Source organism: Lipotes vexillifer, unplaced genomic scaffold (assembly GCF_000442215.2).
Source record: "Lipotes vexillifer unplaced genomic scaffold, Lipotes_vexillifer_v1.1 scaffold500, whole genome shotgun sequence".
NCBI classification, from domain to species: domain Eukaryota; kingdom Metazoa; phylum Chordata; class Mammalia; order Artiodactyla; family Lipotidae; genus Lipotes; species Lipotes vexillifer.
Window position 1 is genome coordinate 814,441 of NW_006778765.1, and position 23,936 is coordinate 838,376.

The window sequence follows — 23,936 nt, forward strand, 5'->3', positions numbered from 1 at the left end:
CGTGAAGGGGTCACTGCCCAAAAGAAGCCAGTAGTTCAGGTTCAGCCAACAGTATATGATTTTTTTTTCATTTACATTTCTGCCACCAGCCTGCTCTTCCCTCTCACCTCTTAATTACTTATTTATTCTTAATTATTTATTATGAAGGGGCATTCGTTTCTCAACAGGAGTTTCCGGGTTTGGACAAGCTAAGTCCTGCATGTTCAGGCACCAGCACCCCACGGGGAAATGTCCTAGCATCGCATAGCCCCATGAGCCCAGAGAACATCAAGATGACCCACCGGCACAGGTATGGCTTTAGGGCTGAGGAGGGTCCCCTCCACAAAGGTAAGTCTGAATGTCAAAGATCAGAGCAAGGAAGTCCAAAATAGTGCTTGTGTGTACGCACATGCCCTCTTACCCATGTGCACAGCAAACACACAGCTCCTGCTACAGGATCTACACTCTGCATCCAGTCACCCTGGGTGACAGAGGAGTATACATGGTATTGTGGGAACACGGAGGAGGGGGCATTTGGGGTAAGTCTTGAAGGGTAAGTAGAAGTTTGCTGGGCAGAAAAGAGTTGGTGTTAGGAAGGTGATGGAGCAAGATCCAGGCAAACTCACTAACATGTGCAGACACCTCAAGATATGAGCAAGCCAGTCTGCTCAGCACTACAGGTAGAGCCAAGTGGCTGGAATGCAGGATTCCAGGGCATGGAAGAGGGCCAGGACCAGCTCTGGATGGGCTCGGTTCATTCAGGCCTTTGGACTTGATCCCAGGGTGAATGAGGATCACCAGTTGGTTTTAAGGAAGAGGACAACATGGTGATGTGAACATCAAGGTGTCCCTGCTCTTCACTCAGGAGTCCTGGTCGCCGGGGCTCCACTGGGGAGACTTCAAGTCTCCAGGGCAGGAAGCCCAGGCCAGGGGATGACCCTGGAGAGGAGCCCTCACTTGGCTTTGTTTTCCAATGTAAGCAGCAAGTCAGCACAGAGGGTACTCAGCAAATAAGAAGGAATGAATGAATGGGGAGCTGCCTAGAACTGATAGAAGAGAACTGTTGGCAAGCCTGTGGCCACAGAGATGGAAGGAGGCCAGCAGATGGTTCACAGCCAGCTATTTCGATAGCTTCCCCAAACCAGGAAGATACCCTGACCTAGGAGCAGATCCCATTCGGGTGTGGGCACTGGCTCAGGTAAACACCCCATAGCAAGGAGGACCTGGGATCCTTGACCTGATTCAGCATATCTCTCATTCCTCCTGCGACACTGCTGATGTCATCAGACTGAGTGGCCGTAAACCATTTAACTCTAGGACAAGGCTATGCCAAGCTACCGTTGGCCCTCCCAGACTAGGGGCCTCTGGTGGGGTTCAGGACTGCTGCAGGTCTCAGATGGGTATGAGCATTGGCTATGGAACCATCCGAACCAGTGATGGCTAAGGCTTGGGGATGACTGTCTTATACACACCCATGACTCTCGCCCCCACCACCTAGCAAAGTGTCTCAGCTCCAGACCTGACTTCCCTATCTCCCACTCTTGTTCACAGCCCCATGAACTTGATGGGGACCGGCCGCCATTCATCATCCTCTCTCTCCTCACACACATCTAGCGAAGCTGGAAACGTGGTGATGTTGGGTGACAGCTCCATGGGCGAGGCTCCTGAGGACCTGTACCATCACATGCAGGTACAAGAACTGTCCAAGGAGAATGGGCCAGGGCACCATACCTAGAGGATTCACCTCTCTGCTGGCCTGAGGACTGGCATCCCTGCCTAGTTCTCTTGTTCCTGAATTCAGAACACCCAGAGCTAGCAAAACTGCCTGCCCTCCACACCATCCCATATTGCACTTCCCAGGCCTTCTTTCCCAAGAAGGAAATCTAGCTTCAGTCCTGGCTACTCTTAGAGATCCCATGGGAAAGCTCCTCTGACAGATTGCCTTCCTTCCTGGCATTCCTTATTCCTTCCTGTCATTCCTGATGGCTAAGTCCTGCTTCCTCCATGGGCACCATCACTAGAGTCTACCCAACAGCCCTGCTCCTTTGGGGTTATAGGTGACCCTTAGTGCTGGCCATCAGCCTGGCCTCCATCAGGGCAAGGGTACAGTATCAGACACTGGGTCTGGGCACCTCATGGCATGAAGAAGCCAACTCTGGGCCAGTCTACAATCCTGGCCATTCAGACCTCTATCCTGCTAATTTTTCTCCCTTTGCAGCTCGCGTATCCCAACCCCAGGTACCAGGGCTCAGTCACCAACGTCTCTGTTCTGTCCTCGTCCCAGGCAAGCCCTTCTTCCTCCAGCCTGAGTTCCACTCACTCAGCACCATCCCAGATGATTACCTCTGCCCCTTCCAGTGCCCGAGGTAAGGATGGCAGGGCGCTGCTTGCAGAAGGGAGAGGAGAGAGCCTCATGGGCCCCACTTGTCCTCCTCTCATCTGTGGCTATGTCTTTGAAAGCAGCCCTGTGACTTAGAGAATGCTCACCTGCGCTTTTAGCACCAAGGACTCGAGGGGTCCTACCTCCAAATCTTTTCCTCTGGCTGGCTTCAGACCCTGCTCAGAGCAGTGGTTGCAGCTATGCTGCCACCAAGGTAGCTAGCCATCACATCTCCACCTCAGTAAGAGGACACACAGCCTAGGGGAAAGCTCAGTTCTTTTCCATTGAAGTGTTTGCAAGAATAAAGCTCAAAGTTAAGGCAAAAGTGAGTTTTTTCTTGAATAATCAAACATGATGAAAAAGTATGAAAATTAAATTTGAAGACTAAAATTAACCCTGGAAAATATTATTATATTTACGGTAACAACAGCCAAAAAATCTTTGTTCAGTTGGGAAAGTCTTAATCAGGAGAGATGGCTCTGTAAAAAGCTATTAACTTTGCCAATTATTGCTTGATTTCTTGTTCAGTTGAATAAATATTGTTCTGAGCCAGCATCTTTTTCACATTCTGATTCTAGTTCCTGCAGTAAAATTTGATTCTCTGTCCTTTTAGATAGAAGCATTCACAGTGGAATGGAAATTAGCTATGGTGACTAAAATCTAGCACTTCCCAGGGTTGGCTGTGCAGAATAGTAGCAGAAGAGAGTGGTGAGCTTACCAGCTAGTTACTGGCTGTTGCTTCCAGGCTTCAGAGGGGTGGAGTCTCTTTGTTCTTCTCATTATTATGAAGATAAACAGAAATAGCACAAATGTATGACATAGAGGGTCGTTGAGGGAAAAAAAAAAAACCTTTTCTTTCATAGCACGCAAACCTGAAAGGCCCACAGTAGCAGTGATGGAGAGAGAGATGCAGTGGCCAACTGGGAAAAGCCTCAGCAGACAGCAGAAGGGGGGTAAGGCTGCAACAGGCACAGTTACAGACTTTCACCTGAAGCATCCAGCCCAGCCCCTCATTCCCTGTGGAGGAAACAGGTCCAGTGAGAGGGGCTTAAGGCCATCCAACCAGTTTGTGGCCAAGTTGACTTTGGAGTTTGAGTCTTTACACTTGCCAGCCCTCAGTCTGATGCCCATTCCACTTCCATGATTGCCTCCCTAACATGGACCAAGGCACTCAAAAAAGGGGAGCCAGCATTTGGAAGCAGGTATTTCTAGTGTTAAAGAAGAAAAATGATCCAACAAATGGGTGCATGTTGAAGATTTGTCAGTATGTGAGGGCTGCAAACATAGAGAAGCAACAGTGATTTGTGTTATAAAGAAGGTACATCAAAAGATGGTTTGGGGAATAAAAAGGAAGGAAACCCTGATAAGTCAGCCATGACTTCTGTAGTGGAGGTTAGCATTTGCGGTGTCTTAAGGTAATGCTCCTGAATAGAGCTGCAGAAACAGATTTTGTAATCTAATCTGTTGTGTGGGTTTTTTCCTAACCTGAACACTCTCTAAGATATACTCAGCCATATCTAAGTCTTTAGCTGGGTATTCTTGCTGAAGTCAGATCTCTGAACCATGATTATTGATAAAAACAGAGGCAGCAAAGGATGGACATTTTAACTCACTTCCACTCTGACGTTGCTTAGACACTTCCTCTAGGCAGTGCCTGGTACTCGGTGCCCTGAAGAGGACAAAGATGCCATCAGGGACCTCACAGGCTTTCTGGTACCACGTTTGTCCTTCCAGCTAACCATATACTAATCTATTCCCTCATCAAGCTTTTACAAGTGCTCAGTGAGAAGTCTGCATTGCTCTTACACCCTCAGAGTTGAATAGAGAGAAGTTATGTTCTCCCTGTTTGGAAATGATCCCTTTTTATTTCAAATGGCTTGGTTATCAATTGCTGCATAATAAACCACCCACCAAAACTTAGTGGCTTAAAACCACAATTTATTATCATCTTGCGTGATTCTGTGGGTTAACAAGGGCTCACTGAGCAATTCTCAGTTGCAGTCTCTCATGAGCTTGCAGTCAGATGTCACTGGGGGCTGGAATCATCTCAAGACTCAACTAGGCTGGACATCCAAGATGGCTTGCTCACGTGGCTGGCAGGTGATAGTACCTGTCAGCCGGGAGCTCAGCTGGGGCTGTCAACCTGAGTCCCTACTTATGACCTCTCTCTGTAGCTTGAGCTTCTCACAGCATGCAACCGATTTTCCCCAGAGCAAGCATTCCAAGACACCCAGGCAAAAGCTGCAAGACTTCTTATTACCCAGCCTTGGAAGTCCCAGAACATCCCTTTTGCCACATTCTGTTGGTTAATCAAGTCACTAAGGCCAACCCAAATACCAGGGTGTGGAATAAGACTGCACCTCATGATGTGAGGAGTGGCATGTGTGTTTTGGGAGGGAAGGCATTGACGGTCGCCATCTCTGGAGGTAAGCTATCGTGATGGTCAAACTCTAGAATATCATATAGTGAAAGGCTGATAGGAGCTCCCTCCTTTTCTGGAGTAGATATGAAGTATAAAAGTGAACAAAATGGTTAAATAGAACTGGGCCCAAAGCGGGGTATCGTGATAAGAGCAGAGGCTATTAAGAAAGAGCAGGAAGTCACTTCTAGGCTACAACATCCATGCCATCCATGTGTAGGCCCATCTGGAGAAAACCATGGGCCCAACATGTGTCAGGCCCACATGTGAGAGAGGATACAGACTGTGACCTGGTGTCATAGAGGAAGACTCTGATATTTTTAGATAAATGTGGGAGGTGAAGTAGATGCACTGGGGTCACCGAAGAAACAGAATGGCCCACTCGGGGGGTTATGTCTGATGTTACGGATGAGGGGAAGGCTTTCATGGAGAGTGTTCTGGAGAGTCCTTTGCATTGGAGTCACTTTCCCCACTCCCAGGAGTGGTCATGTCACCAATAGCCTTCCTTGCCGTCCCCATTGACACTCTGCTGTGGTTCTTGTTGCTTTGGAAACCTTCAAGTTGAAAGGCCTGCAAGGCATAGTCTAAACTCTTGTACGTCGGCAGCGCCCCCTGGTGGTCAAAAGGCTGAGTGGGGCTAGGAAACATGGAGATTTTGATTGATCCTCCTTGAATAACTCAGTCACGCTGGGACTTAGCCCCCCTGGGGTTTACCAAACTACAACTGAAGTAGTTCAAAAGTCCTGTGACACAAAAGCCCTTGTGGTGTTTAAATGTTTTCATGAAAAGTAGCCATCACTCTCTCCTACCATGGTATTGGCTGCCCAGGGAAGACAAGAGTGGGCAGGAAGTAAGATGATAGAGTTAGAAAATCTAGTGGTAGCACAGAGCACTCTTTTGTTTTCACACCAGAGAGGGCTCCATAACATGGATACAAATCCTCAGCATAGCCCCTGGGGCCTGCAGGCTGCTGTCCCTCCATCCTAGCCCTGCAACATGTATCAGGATATTGAGTGTGCTGATCTGGGGTTGGCCTGGTGAGCCAGACTGTGAGCTCCGTGAGGTGAGGGACCATGGCCAAGCTGAGCAAGGCGGTACACCATGTTCCAACCACATGCCTGGTGCGGGATGGGTATTAGATATGAGTTTGATGTAACTGAGTTGGTATAAAGGGGCTATGTCTCTGTGCACGCCAAGCTGGGGGTACCCCTGTCCAGAGATGTGGCCAGCAGGACCCAGGGAGCATTCAGAGTTTCTTGCTGGAAAGCCACTATAGAAACCAGTGGGATTAGGAGCCCTTTTCCTTTTTTCTTTAACAGCCGTCTTTTTGAGGTTGCCTCAGAGCATAAGTTCTAAAAGAAAATATTGATGTAAGTGAAAAAATCACCAAATAGTAGCAATTCAGGCCTAGTTTTTTAAAAAAGCATACTTTACTCATTCCCTTATCAGTGAAGGATATTTTTAAAACTAGGTCTTAGAGCCAGCCCTGAGGTGCTATAAACAGTATCGCTCAGACCAGCTGTGGAAGAAGTTTAATAATTTTGCCTCTTACTTGTTTTTAATATACTGACTTCTTCAACATATTTAAGCCTCATCTCCTTGGACTAAAATGAGTACAAGAGGCATATCTCAAGAACGCCTGGCTGTAGAAGACCTTTTTTAGTTGTACCCTGACAGTGCCTGGACGGCACACTCACAGGAAGGTCCAGAGACCCTGGTTTTCAGGGACACACAGCCTCCTGAGTTGCAGGTTCACCTCTCAGATGGAGCCTCACTAAGAAAACACCACAGAGAGGGGTTTCAACCACTTGAATCAGCCAGAGGCTGCCGAGCTGCCACTGGGCAAGTAGGGGGCACTGGGATCCAGGTGACCCTCCCACGAAGGGTCCAGAAGACCCCACTAGTTTGACACGGACATGCTGGTGTTTGGCACAATGAGTGATACACTTTTGGAGGGCCTTCTAAATTATATCTTCCCAAGGGAAGCCTGCAAGTTTATTCTCACTAGTTCTGTGGAAGGTCCCCCTGAGGACCATTGGTTGACAGGTTCCTGGGCCCATAGCTGTGGCCTGCATCAATGGGGACTAAGCCACACCACATCTGGTCTCCATAACAGCCCCTCAGGCCAGAGGAGTTCTTACAAGAGAAGGGCATGAACCAAGTCAACTCAAGAGCCTTGGTTAAAGACCCACAAGTCCCAGACTAGCTCCATGACTCCCGAGTTCACTGAAGGGCAAGTCTTAGAAACCCTGGAGAGCCCCCTGTGTGCAGGGCCCTGGGCCCCCAGCCAGTCTGGCTGGGTCTGCAGTAGGATGGCCAGGAAGGCAGAGGCCAGGCACTGGAGGCTTGGAATCTGGGAAAAGGTGGTAGGGAGCCAGCTGGGAACAGGGCCAGTGGTGTCTGGAGAAGGTAAGTGTGTAGAAACAGTGTGTCAAGTAAGAACTGTGCTGCTGTGTTATCTGAGTGTGTCTGTTTCTGTGTGATGGCTCCATTGCAAGCTGGCCTGGGCCCATGCCTGGGCCCCCTGAGAGAGCTCAGCATCCAGGCCACACCCATCTCCCAAGAGTGCTGGATGCACAGGCCCCCTAGGGCCCCAGCTCCAGTCCCCAGCTCTCCTCATGATCTGCCTCTGAGCGTGGTGAGGGCGTTGTCGGGAGTCTGCATTGCCCCAGGCTGTAGTATGTGTGCCTTGGCTGGGATGCCAGGTGCAGCCCCCGCCACCATCTAACCACCAGGCTCTGCTTCATTTCTCCAATGCTTGCTGAGATCATCCTCACCCCAACTGCAAGGGGACACCCACCCTGGTTCCTTGGCCCCAGGGATGCCTGCCCTCTGGGCCCTCCATCTGTGGCTTGTCATCTGTGCGTGATTGTTCTCACTTGGTTACAGGCTCTCCCTCTCTGCCAGATAAGTACCGCCATGCCCGGGAAATGATGTTGCTGCTGCCCACACACCGGGATCGCCCAAGCAGTGCCATGTATCCAGCAGCCATCCTGGAGAACGGACAGGTAATGGAGCCAGCCTACTGACTGCCCTTTGCTGCAAGTGTGTTGGCCTGGGCTTCCCTCGTTGCACTTGCTAGGCTTTCTGCACTGTCCTTCGTGCTTCCCTCATTCTGCCATAAGACCCTCAGAAGGCTGCTGGGCTCCTAGATGGGAACTGAAGTGAATGTGAGGACCAGCAGTCCAGATGGAGTACAGCTGTGGGTAGAGTGGTGGCAGGGTTGGAACCACCATTGTTTGTGTGGCTCTCTATCCTTCTGGCCAGCCTCCTGGACTCCTCATCTATAAACAGTCTGGCAGAGAAAATTGGTTTTTTTCTGTCCCAAGAAGGCAGTGGTGGACGTGGGTCTAGAAAATGGCCTTCTTCCCTGTGTGTGTGAAGGACATCCTCACTGGGGCAAACTCTGCCTCTTTCATCCATCCATCCATCCATCCATCCACCTGAAGCCCCTCTCTACCCGCTGGGACTACTCTCCACACCATTTGCACAGCTCTCCAAATATCCTATATGGGGCCCTTGAACAAGAAGCTGCAGGGATTAGCTCCTTCCCCTCCTGTCCAGTCTTCCCTGCCCTTCTGTCAGGGTCCATGAAAGTCGCCTCCAAACAACTGTTACCTAGTCCCAGAGTGCCAGGACTTTCCCAGCAGTACCTCCCTGTGCCTGGTCAGCCCTGCCAGGTGGAAGGAACAGGTCTGCCTGGCAGCTGCCCATCAGAACAGTAGGTCCTGTCTGTGACTTTGGGCTTGAGTGCTTCCCTTTCCCTCCCCTCAGTGCTCACATGGGCCTGTGCATGTGGGGCATCTCCAGGAGACTAAACCTGCCAGTGCTCAGGGGTGAAAGGGGTCCTTAAATCCTTTCTACCAGTGGGTCTCCGTGGCAGGACAGAAGGATACAGTTAGATACCCTCGGGTGCCTGTGTCCTTTTTCTTGGCCATGTACAGGACAACCTGGAGCCCAGGGAGACACTGGAGGGTGGACCCTCAAACACTGCACATGGCAGAACTCAGAGCCAGATAGCGTGGATAGTTTTCCAGCTGGCCTGATGTTCTCAACACATCTCAAGCATGAGCTGTACCACTGCTTTGATTTTTCCATCTGATCCTGGAATATCCTGGCTCCTGTGGCCCAAAACACTGCCCCCAAGGTGTAACTGGTTGTTTTCACTCTTTGATGTTTTTCTCCTTCCCTCAGCTGCCAAACTTCCAGCGGGCCCTGTTCCAGCAAGTGGTTGGAGCCTGCAAACCCTGCAGTGATCCCAATCTGTCTGTGGCTGAAAAAGGTATAATTCCCTTTCCCAGGTGGCCTCCTCCCATGTTTATCCCCATCCTGAGCATCTGACTCTTGTCCCTGAGCACCAGCTGGCCGAGGCTGAGCCACACTGTAATGCCCAGGCCAGTCTGTCTGTCCAGAGTCCTGACCAGCTCCTGTGTTCACTATTTAACCCACGTCTGGCTTGATGCTAAGGTTTGGATCCTGTTTGTTTGTATCTCTCCCTCCCCAGGGCCCACCCTCTGAGAAGCCCCAGCTGCCACCTGCCCTGAGCCCACCTTTATGAAAACTTGGGCTGCCGTATGCAAATGGTGGGCAGCCACTCCCCGGGGCTCCTCCCGACCAGCCCCAGTATTCAGCGGGCCCTGTGGCCCCTTTGGTCCCTCTCAACTTGGGCCCACGGGGACCTCTCCTTGTTGCTCAGAACAGGCCTGTGGCCAAGCATGCACCCAAGAATAATAGGAAGGACAGGCCATGGCAAAGTGAGTTTCCCAGAGACAGTCCTGTCCAAGGGACTTCAGTTCCTCCTATAGCCGCTCTGGCCTGCAGCTGCTGTGAGTCCATTTTTTACACATTGCAAGTCCAACAACTATACCATGAGACTAGGCAATACTTAGAACAAAGGCTGTTTATAGGTAGTGGAGTTTTACCCTATGTTCTGCTCCAGCAAGCTGAAGGAAGAACCAGACTTGGACCATATGACCCCGGCCCAAACATGGAGACCTGAGTTCATTTAACATAGAACAGTACCTGTGTGGGGACTATGCTAAGCCTACCTGCCACACGGAACCGGCCCCTGTCAGCCCGCTCCCTGTAGGTTCCCCTCCCCTCTCCTCCATCTGTTGGAGTTCAGGGCACACTTAGTCCCCAGCAATACAACCTGCTGTCCCATCAGAACATGTCCCTCCAAAGCTGTTGTCATATCATCATTGCACCTCTTCACCAAGTACTGTCTGCTGTTCTCACTGTCATTGTTCCTCCCTTGCTCATCATGGAGGATATGCCTCTCTGTCCTCTTTAAGGAGACCACGCACGCGGTCCATGACCTCAGTGCCTGGTAGGCATCAGCACCGGGTACTCAACCACAAAGGGCATGGAGATTCTGGCTGAAGATGCCTTCCTAGCCTCAAGGTTGCACATCCCTAAAACATGCGGCTTACCTGGACCCCTGCACCTGTGCCCCAAAAGAGAGTGCCCTTTTGGCCTTGAGGGCCAGAATCCACAGTGGCTTCTCTTTACCTGAGTTGTGGAGCAATCTCAGATCTAGCCAAGAGCACAGATGGGCTCAGAGCTCAATTGGGTGCTGGTGGCCAGACCAGGACCTTAACGCCAACTGGACCCAGAAGAGCTTCAGGCTTCAGACCAAGCTGCAGCAAGAAGCTGGATATGCCCACCCCCCAGGTGTGGGAAGGAAAGAGGGTTGTCTCAGAACAAAGGCTGAGCCCAGAGCAAGCCCATTTAAGCCACAAAGCCAGTGCTCAGTGTGTAGCAAACTAGACATTTGCCTAGGGGGAACACATAGGCCAGAGTAATAACTCCCTAAATCTCTACCTGGATCCTCCAGGGCAGGAACTGTGCATACTTGTCACCATTCTCTTGTCATCGGGATCTTGAGTCCCATGAGAACTCCACTTCTCACTTACATGTGTCTCTCTTTACCAGGCAGTGACTCCCAGACTAAGCAAGCCTGCCCTCGAGGCTGTGGACTGTGCACAGGGGACCTCAGGCCAGTGGTGGCCCATAGCAGAGAGAGAGAGAAATGGCCAGGACACAGTGGGGATTGCCCCTCTTCTCCTAGGATAGGTCTGTGCATCTTAGATTTTCCACTAACCCCAACGCACTTGTGCTCTATGGCACAAGTTCACTGGTCTCAGTGGTCACCAACAGCAGGCTACAGGGCGAGCTTGATGATTTCTGGTTCACACGGAGGGGCTCAGGCAGGTACCTTTTGTACACCATTGCAGCCTTGCCAGCTTTCTTCCCTCATAGCGTGCCTACCTGCAAGATCCTTTGGGCCCTTGTGGGTAAACTTTTGCAGTCCCACAGTTCTTCCGGGGTCTAGATGTGCACATGAGATCTTGGGCTGTCAGAGCCCCTTTGGGGAAGCTGCCCAGACCCACCTCCAAGCTTCTTATTCAGTTAGGTTTGGTGGCTTTTTATGGAGATGGAACTTCTCCTTTTCGGGAGAGGGAGGCTTAGTGCTGAGGACCAGGAAGCTCATGCTGCATCTTGAGGAAAGCCTACATGGGAATAGGCCTGTCCTGTTCTTAGGGTGGCTCAGGCTCTCTGAGGAGGCCTTCTGGTGGAATCCACCTGGTGCTCACCAGAGTCAGAATACTTTCCTCCCTTCAGTGGACAGTTGAGTGTCTGTCTACCCAGTCACTGCCACGCCCTCCCTTCTGCCACCAGCCATCAGCCATCCCACGAGACTGAGCCATGCTCCTCAGAGCTGAAGCTGTTGAGGTCACTGAGTTCTACCCTGTGTTCTGCTGCAAGCCCACAGCAGTTCTTGACCAGTGAGGAGGACTAGGGTGGACATCACCCATGACCTTATCCCTGGACCACACAGGGTCCAACCCCTCCTGGCCACATCCTCCTCAATAGCTAAGCTCTAGCTCCTTCCCTCCCAGAGCCTCTCAGGTCCCATTAGGCCCTGGCATTCCCCACTCAGGACCTGGAGTGGGAAGAACCCAGACCCCAGCCTCATCAGGCTCACTTTAGCTATGACTGCCTCAGAACAAAGCCAGTGGGTAGGCCGCTTCTCTCTCTAGGAGAGCCCAAAAGGGAATTGGTGCCTGTCTGGCTTTGTCAGAGAAAGGGCATATTTCTTGTCAATGTTATTTGTTCTCCAGGAGGAGTTGGCCAGTAGCATTCACATGCCCCCCTTCTGCTCCTTGGACCCCAAGGTCCAGCCATTCCTTCTCTCCTCTCCCCACCTACAAAGTCACTCACCCCAGCTGTGGCTGAAGGGCCAGTATTCTGGCACTTGACTTCTTCCTTACCATAGGTGGACACCCTGTGTTTTCCCTTTGTCCAGGGCCCACTCTACCCTGCATCCATAGCATGTGGGTGCCAGGAACTGGGTCTCTCTACATGCCCCAAAGCACCCATGGGCTCCACAGTCCTCCCTCCTTTCTGGAAGCTGTGGTCCCTGCTGGACCTGGGCCATGACTCACGGGCTTTAGACTCTCCTCCAGCAGGCACAGTGAATGCCAGTCCTTACCTAGAAAACCCCTGTGCCTCCCAAGCCCGGCCAGTGGGCACAGAAGCAACAGGGATGGGCAAAGCTTGTACTTACCACAGGCTCTTTGTGGGGCCAGCTTGGGGGCAGGACCCACTCCCTGGCCGTGCACCAGCTGTGGACAGAGGCAGTCTCTGCTGCCCGTCCATCCTGCTCCCCGCTTTTCCCATTGGGCCAGGGCTATGGGAGAGCCCTGAATCCTGACCTTGGTTAAGACTCTCCATAGGTGCGCACTCACACTCTCTCTCTCTCTCTCTCTCTCTTTGCAGTCCCATCAGCCTGTTTGACTCTCCTCTTCTCACCTCTTCTGTTCTCTCTCCTCCTCCTGGCAAGTCCTGGAGGCTGCAGACGCTCACTCCTTGCTGCACTTTCTCTCTGCTTACCGTATCCTGAGTACTCTTCAGACATCAGTTCACTCTGTTGCTATCCTCTTAAGTGGCTTCTGTCCTGACCACGGTCCCCTGTGGGCCACAGTGCCTTGCTTGGCCAGTGTTTTGTGTCTTAGGAGCTGGCGTGCCACTCCCACGTGTGCTGAGTACATAGTATGCACCTGCAGAAGCCATAGGCTGTAGGACAACTTCTCTCAAAGGGTGGCTCAAGAAGTAACCTCCCTTCATGCCATCTGTTTTCACCCTTCAGCGGTGCCAGCAGCCCCCAGCAGCTGGAGCCTGGATAGCGGAGCCCGCGAGGCCCAGCCCTTCCTGTCTGCCCACACGGGGTGCATCCTGGCCCCCCCAGTGCCTCCCCGAAGCCTGCTGCATGGTAAGAAGACCTTCAGCGGGTCCCCCAGATAGTCCCCAGTCTCAGATTCTACTCACGGGCAAGGGCAACAGCCCTCCAGGCTGAGAAGATGAGCCAACTCAGCCAAGGAAAAAACATCCCCACCGCAGGAAGGATCCTGCTGGGCTTTGGGGTCAGTGAGGTTTCCAGGCACAGCAGGTGAGCTCAGTGAGGCCTTTCCAACCGTGGAGCCTGAAGACATCAGAACTGACCATGCCAAGCATGATACTCACCAGCCTGTCGTCGCCAAGCAGCAGGCTGAAAGCTGCCACTGTCTGCGGTCTGTTGTTCAATGGGCTCTGATGCACTCGACCTTCTTGACCTCCTGTGTGGCATGGGTATCTTTACTCCAGCAGCTTGTGTTTTGGAGAACTTCAGTGAAAAGAGAGGTTTTCCTGTGGCCTTCAATGCTGAGGGGTTGCAGGAGACTCACATCTGTCCAGTTGGCCCTGCAAGATACGCTGACGTGCAGCGCAAGAAGGGCCCAGCTGAGGCTCTGGTTCTGTTTCCTTTGCAGGTCATTACTCCCTACACTTTGACGCCTTCCACCACCCCCTGGGTGACACCCCCCCGGCCCTCCCAGCCCGGACCCTGCGCAAGGTAATGCACTAAGGTGACAGCCCCAGCTGAGAGGAGCCATCTCAGCTGCTAGAATCACCCCTGAGACACCTGAGGTCTACCTCTCCTGCTCCTGTCCCTGAGAGCCCAGCCTGGCAGAAGCTGGGGGTGGTCAGAGCCACACTTGGGATGCAGATGACCAATGTGTCCTGCAACAGATGTGATGGGGGTAGGGAAGTCAGAGGGTCCTGGAGACGACAACACGTGGTACCCAGAGTATGTGAGCAACGAGCAGTGAGAAGCCAGGGGGTTCCCTGCCAACACCCAACTTATCAACACACCACAGTTCAAGACGTAAAGAAACATTCCTGTGGTGGAATGTTCCTGTGGTGCACTTTAAACTGGAGTCCACTCAAAGCAAGAAGCATCAGATACCAGACCTTTATGAAAAACTCATTAACTTTTCTGTAAATTGGAAAAGACTGTCACAGATTTTAGCAGCAGAATGCACTCATCTGGTCCGTGGCCCACTAGGGTTCTCTCTACCCTCGCCAACTGGCCTGATGACCCAGCCCTTCTGTCTGTACCCCAGAGCCACAGCCAGCAGCCTGGGACATGGCTTCAGGGGGCACAACTGCCCAGCAGCCAAGACAGGGCCATTTTTTAGCCACAGAAATGCAGGTGATTCTGGGGCTCCACTGGCTTGTTGGGGGCAGGGAAGAGCTAGGGGGTGACTGATGATGAAACAAGAAACATGCTGTTGATGAGGATTATTTTAAAGTTCATTAATAAGCAGACTCTTGGTCTTCTCTTCCCATGGTGGGCCAGACAGCCTGTTTGGAAAGAGGGATTCTAACATTTTTACCTTTTCTTTTGCAGTCTCCTCTCCACCCTATCCCAGCCTCCCCCACAAGCCCCCAGTCGGGCCTGGATGGCAGCAACTCTACGCTGTCTGGCAGTGCCAGCAGCGGTGTGTCTTCCCTAAGCGAGAGTAACTTTGGGCACTCCTTGGAGGCCCCTCCTCGAACCGACACCATGGACTCCGTGCCGAGCCAGGCCTGGAATGCTGACGAAGATCTTGAGCCACCCTACTTCCCCGTCCACTACAGCCTCTCCGAGTCCGCTGTTCTGGACTCCATCAAGGCCCAGCCGTGCCGAAGCCACTCAGCCCCGGGATGTGTCATCCCTCAGGACCCCATGGACCCACCTGCGCTGCCACCCAAGCCCTACCACCCCCGCCTGCCGGCCCTGGAGCACGACGAGGGTATGCTGCTGCGCGAGGAGGCCGAGAGGCCTCGGGGCCTGCATCGCAAGGCCTCACTGCCTCCTGGGAGCACCAAGGAAGAGCAGGCTCGCATGGCCTGGGAGCACAGCCGAGGGGAACAATGAGGGGTAGGGAGGCAGCTAGGACACCACCCTCAGTGAGCAGCTTGCCCCACCACTCCAGGTCTGAAAAGCAAGTCCCCCCGCAGGGAGCCAGAGAGGCCTGGCACTCAGGAGAGAACCACCCCGAGTCTACATTCTACTGCCGTGAACTCGTGTGTTGCCATGTACAGAGGCCACAGCAGCATGAAGGGTTGTGGCTTCTCTTTTTATTTCATTTTCTACATTCCATTTCTATGGGTTTTCCTTTTTCCTTTGTGGGATAGATACTTTCTTCCTCCTGCAGTTCCAGACCACGTGGAGCTATATGGAGATTTTGCACAGACAGAATCGATTGCTTTGCAGGGTCCAGCGGGGTAGGAGCCCAGGCCCTCCTTCCAGGGAAGGGATGCACAGAATGGAAATTGCACTAGGGACCTCTTCCTTTGCTGTGTGGACCGAAGAGCTCACGGTTGTATTCAGGGATTGCAAGGACCACGTTGACTACGTCACCGGTGGACAAGGGGGCTACAAGCCATTTTGCACAAATGTCTGCCCACCTGCTCCCTCTTCCATCCAGGAGTGTGCAACTGAGAGGCTGGCTAGGCCAACCTGCCAGCTCAGGCATGTGACCTGGCCTAACTGCATGCCCAGGGCATACTGCCAGGCTTCCATGAGCCAGCCCTGCCTCCTGCTCTACCTTGGATTTTTCCCTCCATCGTTTTTATTTCTGACCCTTTGCCCCTCTCCACTCTTAATACACCCCGTGCCCTGCAGGAGCCCCCTTGGTGCATGGATCTGCAGTGGTTATCTCCTATCCTCTGGAGCTTGAGTGGGGGTGTAGCACCTGAGGGACTACCCTCACCACCTTCCTCCCCAGGGCCCAGGCAGCCACGTGTTGAGAAACAAGCTGATACAGGAGTGAGGCTGGGGTGTGGCAGGGGCCGGAAATCCTCGAAGCTTTCAGAAGTGGCCAGAGTACCTGTCATCAGCTCCTGAATCAGGAATTTTCAGCACTACCTCCAAGCAGTGGGGTTGGCTGCCCAGCCAGGCTTCTAAGGCCCGAGGACTTGTGGTCAGGTTCAGCAAGCTCCTGGGTAAAAAGGGTGGGAGGGATTCTCCTCTTAGAAGCAGAGAGCCACACAGGTTGAATTATCCTCTCCCAGTAGCCAAGTGCAGGGCCTCAGCTCCAGGCCCGTGGGGACCACCACTCAGGGTTCAGGGTGGGCAGGAGGGCAGTTTCTCCAGCCTCCCGTCTGTTGGGCAGAAGGCAGTGGTGTCTTTATAGGAAACTCTTTCAGGTCAGGGCACCGATTTTCCTCTTGGTTTATTATTTGGGGGAATAGGGTGGGGTGGTAATAGTATTTTACCAGGGTGCTTCTAAGTTACTTTAAAAGTCTACGAAACATTTATTTGCTTGCATTCACAACTGTGATGGTCCCACGGCTGCCTTCTCCTTGTTGAGCAGGTATGTTCTCCCCTAGTTCCTCTTCTGCTGGCCCATCTGACCTCCACGGTTAGGGTGTTTTTCACTTGTAAACAAATGCCAGGTTGTTTAATAGGAATGCCAGCAAGTAACCTATGAGGAAAGATGGGGAGCCGCATTAGCTTCAAGGCGTCTGGGAGTGTTTTATCACCATTGTGGGTCCTTTCTGATACTTCAAGGGTGACTCCAAGCAGAGTGGGTCAGTCCTGGCAGGCCTGGACCATCTGGTGTTCACAAGTGTGACAGTCGGGGACTAGCTTTGGATTTCTTAGGTAGGAGGGCATATTTAGGTTTTAGGGCACTTCTGAACCTCAATCCCTGGACAAGGCAGTCCTCACATAAGAACATCTACCTTCTCCACCTGGTGGCATGGGAGGGTAGAGAGTGGAACGTGGGTTCATTTATGGCCTTGCCTTATACAGGGTGAGCCCAGTTTGTTTTCCCTCTCCATTTTCCCTAATTCGATGAAAAGGACATAATCCAAATTCCTTTCACTGGAGAATCAGCCAGTCTGAAGGGAAGTGGGAAGCAAGAGATGAGAATCCTCTGAAAAGATTGTGAAATACTGATTTTCATTCTTTCAAGCTTATTTGTAAATACCTATTTGAATGCTGTGTATTTGTACAGGAATTTGAGCAAAAAATGTATAGAGTGTGATGTCCACTTGGTATTCAGCCCTATATAAATGTGTTTTTAACCTCTGGCATTCTGTGCTTATTTAAAATAAGAAAACTTCTAACCATTTCTTTTGTGTATTTATGTTTAAAATAAGAAGTGACTTAAAAATGGTCTTACCTGTACCAGAAAGCAAAGTTAAAGAAAAAAAAATTTGTACTGGTGTCCCAAAAGGTATTTTACTGTATATATTGTGGTAGCATGTTCTAAATCCAACAAGTAATGTGAATTTTAAATGTAAATATCTGCCACCTTATTTCCCCCCTTTCCCCACTCCTTTGACTGCTGTGATGTGAATTAAAGATGAATACCTGATACTGACCCACTGAATTCACTGAATTGGGAGCAGCGCAAGTGCCCCTCTCCAACCCTTGCCGCTGGGCTCCAAGCCCTTTTAGGCCCATAGAAATCTCCTTTCTGCCCTGAGCGCAGAGCCAACCTTTCCCACGTCCTGCCTTCAAAGACAGGGAGCCAAGCCCTGCACTGGAAATGAGGGCAGCCAAGGGCCCTGAGCGCTCAGTGGGAAGCAGGAGGCGGCGCGCCAGCCACCTCGGCCAGGCTTCCGAGGCTTGTGAAGAAAGGGGGGGCACCTCTTCCCAGCGTGCGGGACAAGCCTCCGAACCCCCGACCTCCCCACTCTGAGGCGGGATGCTTCTGATCCCAAAGCCACGCAACCAACCCTGGCCCGGGTGCCTCTCTGAGCTCTGGGAAGGCAGCCCGGAGGAGAGCCCTTCCTACGGGAGCCGCTCCAGCCCAGAGTGTCCACCCCGGCCCGGGTACCCCTGACGGCCCGCGCGAGGCGGGCTCCGGCTACCCGGGGCTCAAGCGGGTGGGTGCCTGAGCTGCTGAGGCAATTCGGACGTGGCCCGCCGGCCTCGCAGGCGCCAGAGCCTCCGCAGGGGCTCCCCAAAGTCTGGTTCCCCCCCGCCTACGTGATCCTTTAAAAAAAGGTAAAAGGAAAAAAAAACCTCTTCGGAGCCTCGCCTGCGGCCCCCCGCCGTCCCTGCCTTGTTGGGTTACGGCTGACCCCAGAGCCCCTGACGTGCGCCACGATTCGGGGCCTGGGCGGGGAGGTCCGTGGGTTTTTCGGGCCTGCTCAGTCAGAACAGAGGGTACGCAAGCCAACTCAGCACGCGCGGTACAGCACCTAACCGGACTTCAGCCGGCAACACTCGGCCTCAGCCACTGCCGGTCACCTACCCAAGATGGCGGCCCGAGCCGCTTCCGCCGCCTCCACGGCCGCTTCCTGCCGGCCGCCCTGGTTCAATCAGCGGACGACAGCTGTCTGGGGCCGAGGGCGGGCGACGCCACCAGCCAATGGGGAAGGGCAGCGTGGAGCCGCCCGTCTGGGCTCCGAGGCACGTGGACCAATGGGGGCATGGTGTGTGGGAGGGCGCGGAGGGCACCCACCAATGGGGAGCCACGGCGCGCGGCCTGGACCTGGAGGAAGCGCGGCTCTGCGGGCGCGGTGTAGTCGGGCGGTGGCGGCGGCGGCGGGTGGAGGAGGATGTGGGCCGCGCACGGGCTGGCGGTGGCGCTGGCTCTGAGCGTGCTGCCGGGCAGCCGGGCGCTGCGGCCGGGCGACTGCGAAGGTGCTGCGGGGTTGGGGGTCCGTGCGCTGTGGCCCGCCTGGCGGCGGCGCTGCCGAACCTAACCAAACCACTGAGCAGCCCAGTGGCAGGGGCTGATACGGGCGGGGGCGGCCGGCCCCAGCGGGGTCCGCCAGAGGAAGGGCCAACGCCGGGCCTCTTAGGAAACATTTCCTGGGCCTACAAAACATTGGTCCGACGAAGAAGCTGGGACTAGATCGTTCAGAAAACTTGGCCTGAAATTGAGATAACGCTGGAGTTTTGGCTCTTTCCCATCACTGGGCAGAGGCTCCCGGCCAGGGGGCTCCCGGCAGCGGCCCTGGCCGGGGTGGGGAGTCCTGAGGGCCGGCCGTGGGCACCGCGCCATGTCTGATGGGGTTGCGAAGCCGCACCTCGGAGTTCGGTGTTGTATTTGGAAATGAGCAGCATTTGGATCGCTGTTTTCTTCGGCCTCCAGTTTGTCCATTTATGAGGTCACAGTGAGTCCATCTCAAGGACACGTGTTCAGTCTCGGCTTAAACTTTATGGAAAAAGCAGGGAGGAGCCGTTTGTGGGTCATTGGGTGATGCTCGTTCCCCGTATGCCCTGGGTGAACCAGGGGGCCCAGCAACCCGGAGCGCGGTTCTGTCTACCTGTGGGCACCTGAGAAAATCGGTGATGGAAAAACTCACCTTTCTCCGTGTCTCCTATTAAAATTGCTGACGGAGTTCCCTCCTGGCGAATTGCGGTGCAACTTGGTGATTGCTGAGCATCTCCCTTCCCTCTCTTTTCCAGTTTGTACTTCTTATCTGGGAAGATTTTACCAGGACCTCAAAGACAGAGATGTCACATTCTCACCAGCCTCTATTGAAAAAGAACTTATAAAGTTCTGCCGTGAAGCAAGAGGCAAAGAGAATCGGTTGGTGAGTAGCTGTCTGACCCTCCCCAAGCTGGCCCTGGCCAGTGTTTAACCCTCTGCTTCACAGGCCTCCCAGTAAAAGGCCCTGCCCACTTGTCTATTCAGGAGGCCAGGTGTTCTGTCAGTTAACTAATGTGGGACTGAAGGGCTTTCTGTATTCTGCAGTTGTGATGTTACCCTCTTAGTACTGATTAAGCACCTACTGTGTGCTGGGCACTGGAAATACCAGGGGAGAGCAATGACAGGCAAATGATGCAGTGGGATGGGTGTCATGCAGAAAATGGACCAGGATGGAATGAGTGGGTGCTGATTTAGACAGTAGTCAAGAATTCTTCTGAGGGTTTCCCTGGTGGCGCAGTGGTTGAGAGTCCGATGCAGGGGACACGGGTTCGTGCCCCGGTCCGGGAAGATCCCACATGCCACGGAGCGGCTGGGCCCGTGAGCCACGGCCGCTGAGCCTGCGTGTCTGGAGCCTGTGCTCCACAACGGGAGAGGCCACAACAGTGAGAGGCCCGCGTACCGCAAAAAAAAAAAAAAAAAAAAAGAATTTTTCTGTGAAAGGGGAAGAGCATCCCAGACAGAGGGAATAGCCAGTGTGAATGCCCAGAGGCCAGAGTAATCTTGGCATGTGTGAGGGCAGTAGAAGATTACAAAGTGTGCCCAGGGTAGGCCAAGGCTGAATTGAGGACAAGAGCCCTAATGAAACGATGGCTTTTGTAGCTTTAACTTCTCTGGCAGTCTCTGGTTTGTCTGTCTTTCTGTTTAAAGGTTTGAACCGTGGTGACTTTTAAATTCATCTGGTGGCTGTCAGCTCTGGGACCAAGCGTGTGTTAAGAGCCTGGGGTTTACACTGACTGAATCTGACTGCCAGTACAGGCGGGGCATGGGAAAATGAGGCCCTGGCAGAGAAAGAAGATGTTTTCAGATGTCAATATGCTTTGGAGGAGACAGCTCTCAAGTGGCACCTCCTGAAGGCCATTGTCCTTTCTTGCTGCAGTGCTACTACATTGGGGCCACAGATGATGCAGCCACCAAGATCATCAACGAGGTGTCGAAGCCCCTGGCCCACCACATCCCTGTGGAGAAGATCTGTGAGAAGCTCAAGAAGAAGGACAGCCAGATCTGTGAGCTAAAATACGGTGAGTGTGGCCCTATTTAACTGACACTGAACCCCCTCCTTGCTCAGGCATTAATGAAGTTTACTTTCTAGCTGGGGAAGGCACGTGATAAACTAGAGCCTTCACGAGTGAGTTTTACAGCATGGTTGGTGGTGGTAAATGGTGGGGGCGGGGGGCAGTGCACAGACTCACCTTGCATCATGGTGGGTGGAGGTCAGAATAGGCCTCATCAAGGAGGTGACATTTCAGCAAACTTTGAAGGAGGTGGGGGATTAGCCAAGGGCATAACTAATGGAAGAGCATTTCAGGCAGAGGAAACAGGCAGTGCAAAAGCAGCCAGTGGCATGACAGATGGGTGGGCAGGTCACAGAGGGCCTTGCAAGTTGGTGAAGATTTGGCTTTTAGTCTGAGGGAAGATGAGAAGGTTGGTTTTCGGTCAGAGAAGGGATGTAGTCTGACTTGCCTTTAAAAGGCTTGTCCTGGGCTTCCCTGGTGGCGCAGTGGTTGAGAGTCCGCCTGCCGATGCAGGGGACAGGGGTTCGTGCCCCGGCCCGGGAAGATTCCACATGCCGCGGAGCTGCTGGGCCCGTGAGCCATGGCCGCTGAGCCTGCATGTCTGGAGCCTGTGCTCCGCAGCGGGAGAGGCCACAACAGTGAGAGGCCCGCGTACCGCAAAAAAAAAAAAAAACAGGCTTGTCCTGACTGCAAGCTCTGAAGGTCCAGCGATCTTTATTATTTTAAAAAGAATGGCTGTGTCCCAACAAGAAGGCCCAAGATTATGGGCGCACAGCATCTCTTTTGCTGAATAAGTCTCTGGTGGGAAAAACAGTTCAGGTCTTCAGAAAGAGTCAGGGCCAGGAATCATTGTCCTCTTCTGTAAAATTTAAACAGCACCAACATATTTTATTGTGAATTGAGTGTCCAAGGGCTGTGTTCGCCCACTTGTGTCAAGGATAACTGGTCTTCTGAGAGTGATCCTGGTTCAGTCCTGATGACTCAGGGTCTCTCTGGGCACAAGTGGTCGTGGAAGAGTAAGCTTCTAACTCAAGGGCCCGACCAGGGTCTGTGTTGGGCAGTTGAGGCTAGGGGATCTATCTGCTCTGTCACCCTGGAGCTCTTATTCTACAGTGGTGTCAGCTGCACTGTGACTGTTTAAGAGGCACTTGGAGTGGGAGCCACATTCCTCCTATAAGGTTCCTCCTGTAAGGACCACATGGCCTCCATCCCTGTCCCTGGTGACACCTGCATGTCTGTGGTGGACGTTGCCAGCATGAGACCCACCTTCCTGGTGAAGGGGCCTGGGCTAGTTCTCTCTCTTGGGGGCTGTGGGCACTGACACACTTGCATGTGTCTCCCTGCGATCAGTAGGGCTGCTTGTTTTAAGGGATGGTTTGGATGTGCGGGACTACTGGGGTCTGCTGTTCTCCCACCTAGCTGTTTATTCTCCCTGCTCTCTCCAGACAAGCAGATCGACCTGAGCACAGTAGACCTGAAGAAGCTTCGAGTTAAAGAGCTAAAGAAGATCCTGGACGACTGGGGAGAGACGTGCAAAGGCTGTGCAGAAAAGTCTGACTACATCCGGAAGATTAATGAACTGATGCCTAAATACGCTCCCAAGGCAGCCAGTTCACGGACTGATTTGTAGTCTACCCGATGCCTGCTGCACCTGAGGGGAAAAACACTTCATCTGTGTCTGTCCCAAACAGCCTTTTTGTAATTTATTTTTTAGGCAGGCTCCTGACAAAGTCAGGCTTGAAGCCTGGAGCTTTCCTGGTGATGCTGGGTCCACAGCGCCCCCTTGGGGGGCATTCACTTTGTTCTGTTGCCGATTTACTCTAGGACTTCAAAGTATGTCTGGGATTTTTTTATTAAAGGAAGAAAATTTCTAGCTGTCCTTGAAGAATTAAAGTGAATACTGAAATTGGGTTTTTCCCATAATGAAGATTTCACCAGTTTATGCTTTCCAGTTTATAAAGAGTTTTCAGGTATTCACATTTGTCCCTCAACCACCAGTCAGTGCTGGAGATGCCAGGGGGACTGAGGCACGTGGGGTTGTGCAGGACCGGAGGGTCTCTCAAGGAGAATGTTGGGCTTGATACCCCCAGCCCACAGGGACTATCTTACCCACATGAGAGGGGCTGACATGGGGCTTGGCTGTGAGCAGGACTGAGGTTTAGTGCACTTTTCTGTGACGATGACTTCAATAACTGCATATGTTCAGTACTGTCACATTTCTAAAGATGCTGATGGCCTGGCTACCTCCACCAGTCAGTGTCCAGATCTGGCCATGTACTTGCTCATCTGAGTTTGTGGTCTAGTGTCAGTCCTAAGTCTCTGGTGCCTAATTGGGAATTTGCAAGACTGGCAGGAGTTGGTTTGTACAAAGAGCCAATGAGAGGCTGCCTTTTGCCTTTGTTTACCCAAGATAAGCCTAACAGTTGAGGTCCCAAGAGCATGTCCCTGGAGTCTGGTTTTTTAGTTGCTCTCTCTGGGGTTGGTGCTTGGGAAACCCAGTTATCAGCATGAACTGTGACTCAGTGGAGACACCTCTGCTCCTCATGCCCGCAGAGACCACCTGAAGGGAAGGACTAAGAAGCAGTGCTTTCCCAGGAATTGCTCTGACTTTGGGTCACATCATTGTACAGTTCCTAAATTCAGTTTACCTACGTAAAGGGCCCTCTCAGCTTGCTGTGGGGTCCACTAATGCCTGGCAGGAGCAAGCAGGCCCAGGCCCACATTTTTCACCTCTACAGCACCATGTCTGAGAGGAAAGTGAGGTCGTCTCTTAGGCCAAGTGTTTCCTGTTTGGAGGAATTAGATGGGCTGTTAAGATCTGACAAGCAAAAAAAAAAGATCTGACAAGCACAAAATATCCTGAGCCCCCCTGAACGGTGCTGAGACAATCCATGGCTGGAGCCAGAAGTCTTAGAAGATGGAGCTGTTTCAGCCTAGCACCCTAGGTCTCTGTTCCTGTGGCCTTTGTGCCCTCCAGGCCATAGTGAGCAGGGAAGACAGCCCAACTACTACTACCCTAGAGCTGATCCCCAAGATTATCTGTGAAAGGCGTGGAATGTTAACAGGTGTTTCTTCTAAGACTTTCCTCTTGCACCTGCCTTCGCTGTTGCAGGAGCTCTTCCCACAGCGTTCTGGCCATGGGAGGAGGAAAGAGCAGTGGTCCG

At 52.7% G+C, this 23,936-nt stretch overlaps 2 protein-coding genes across 2 annotated transcripts in view; both read left to right on the forward strand.

The window, feature by feature from the left end:
* DOCK3 (dedicator of cytokinesis 3) overlaps positions 1–15,018 on the forward strand; it is a 391,142-nt gene extending 376,124 nt beyond the window's left edge. The window contains exons 48-54 of the mRNA XM_007451883.1: positions 168–289; positions 1,531–1,669; positions 2,198–2,345; positions 7,668–7,786; positions 8,973–9,060; positions 13,589–13,671; positions 14,509–15,018. Of these exons, the coding sequence (XP_007451945.1) occupies positions 168–289; positions 1,531–1,669; positions 2,198–2,345; positions 7,668–7,786; positions 8,973–9,060; positions 13,589–13,671; positions 14,509–15,018 (1,209 nt within the window). The remainder of the gene's footprint in view (positions 1–167; positions 290–1,530; positions 1,670–2,197; positions 2,346–7,667; positions 7,787–8,972; positions 9,061–13,588; positions 13,672–14,508) is intronic.
* Positions 15,019–18,522: 3,504 nt separating this feature from the next.
* On the forward strand, positions 18,523–22,644 carry MANF (mesencephalic astrocyte derived neurotrophic factor). The gene is given in 6 exon segments (XM_007451823.1): positions 18,523–18,560; positions 18,562–18,648; positions 18,650–18,744; positions 19,516–19,643; positions 20,637–20,778; positions 22,218–22,644. Coding segments are annotated over 6 exon segments (675 nt in total). The 3' UTR covers positions 22,403–22,644.
* Positions 22,645–23,936: the final 1,292 nt, after the last annotated feature.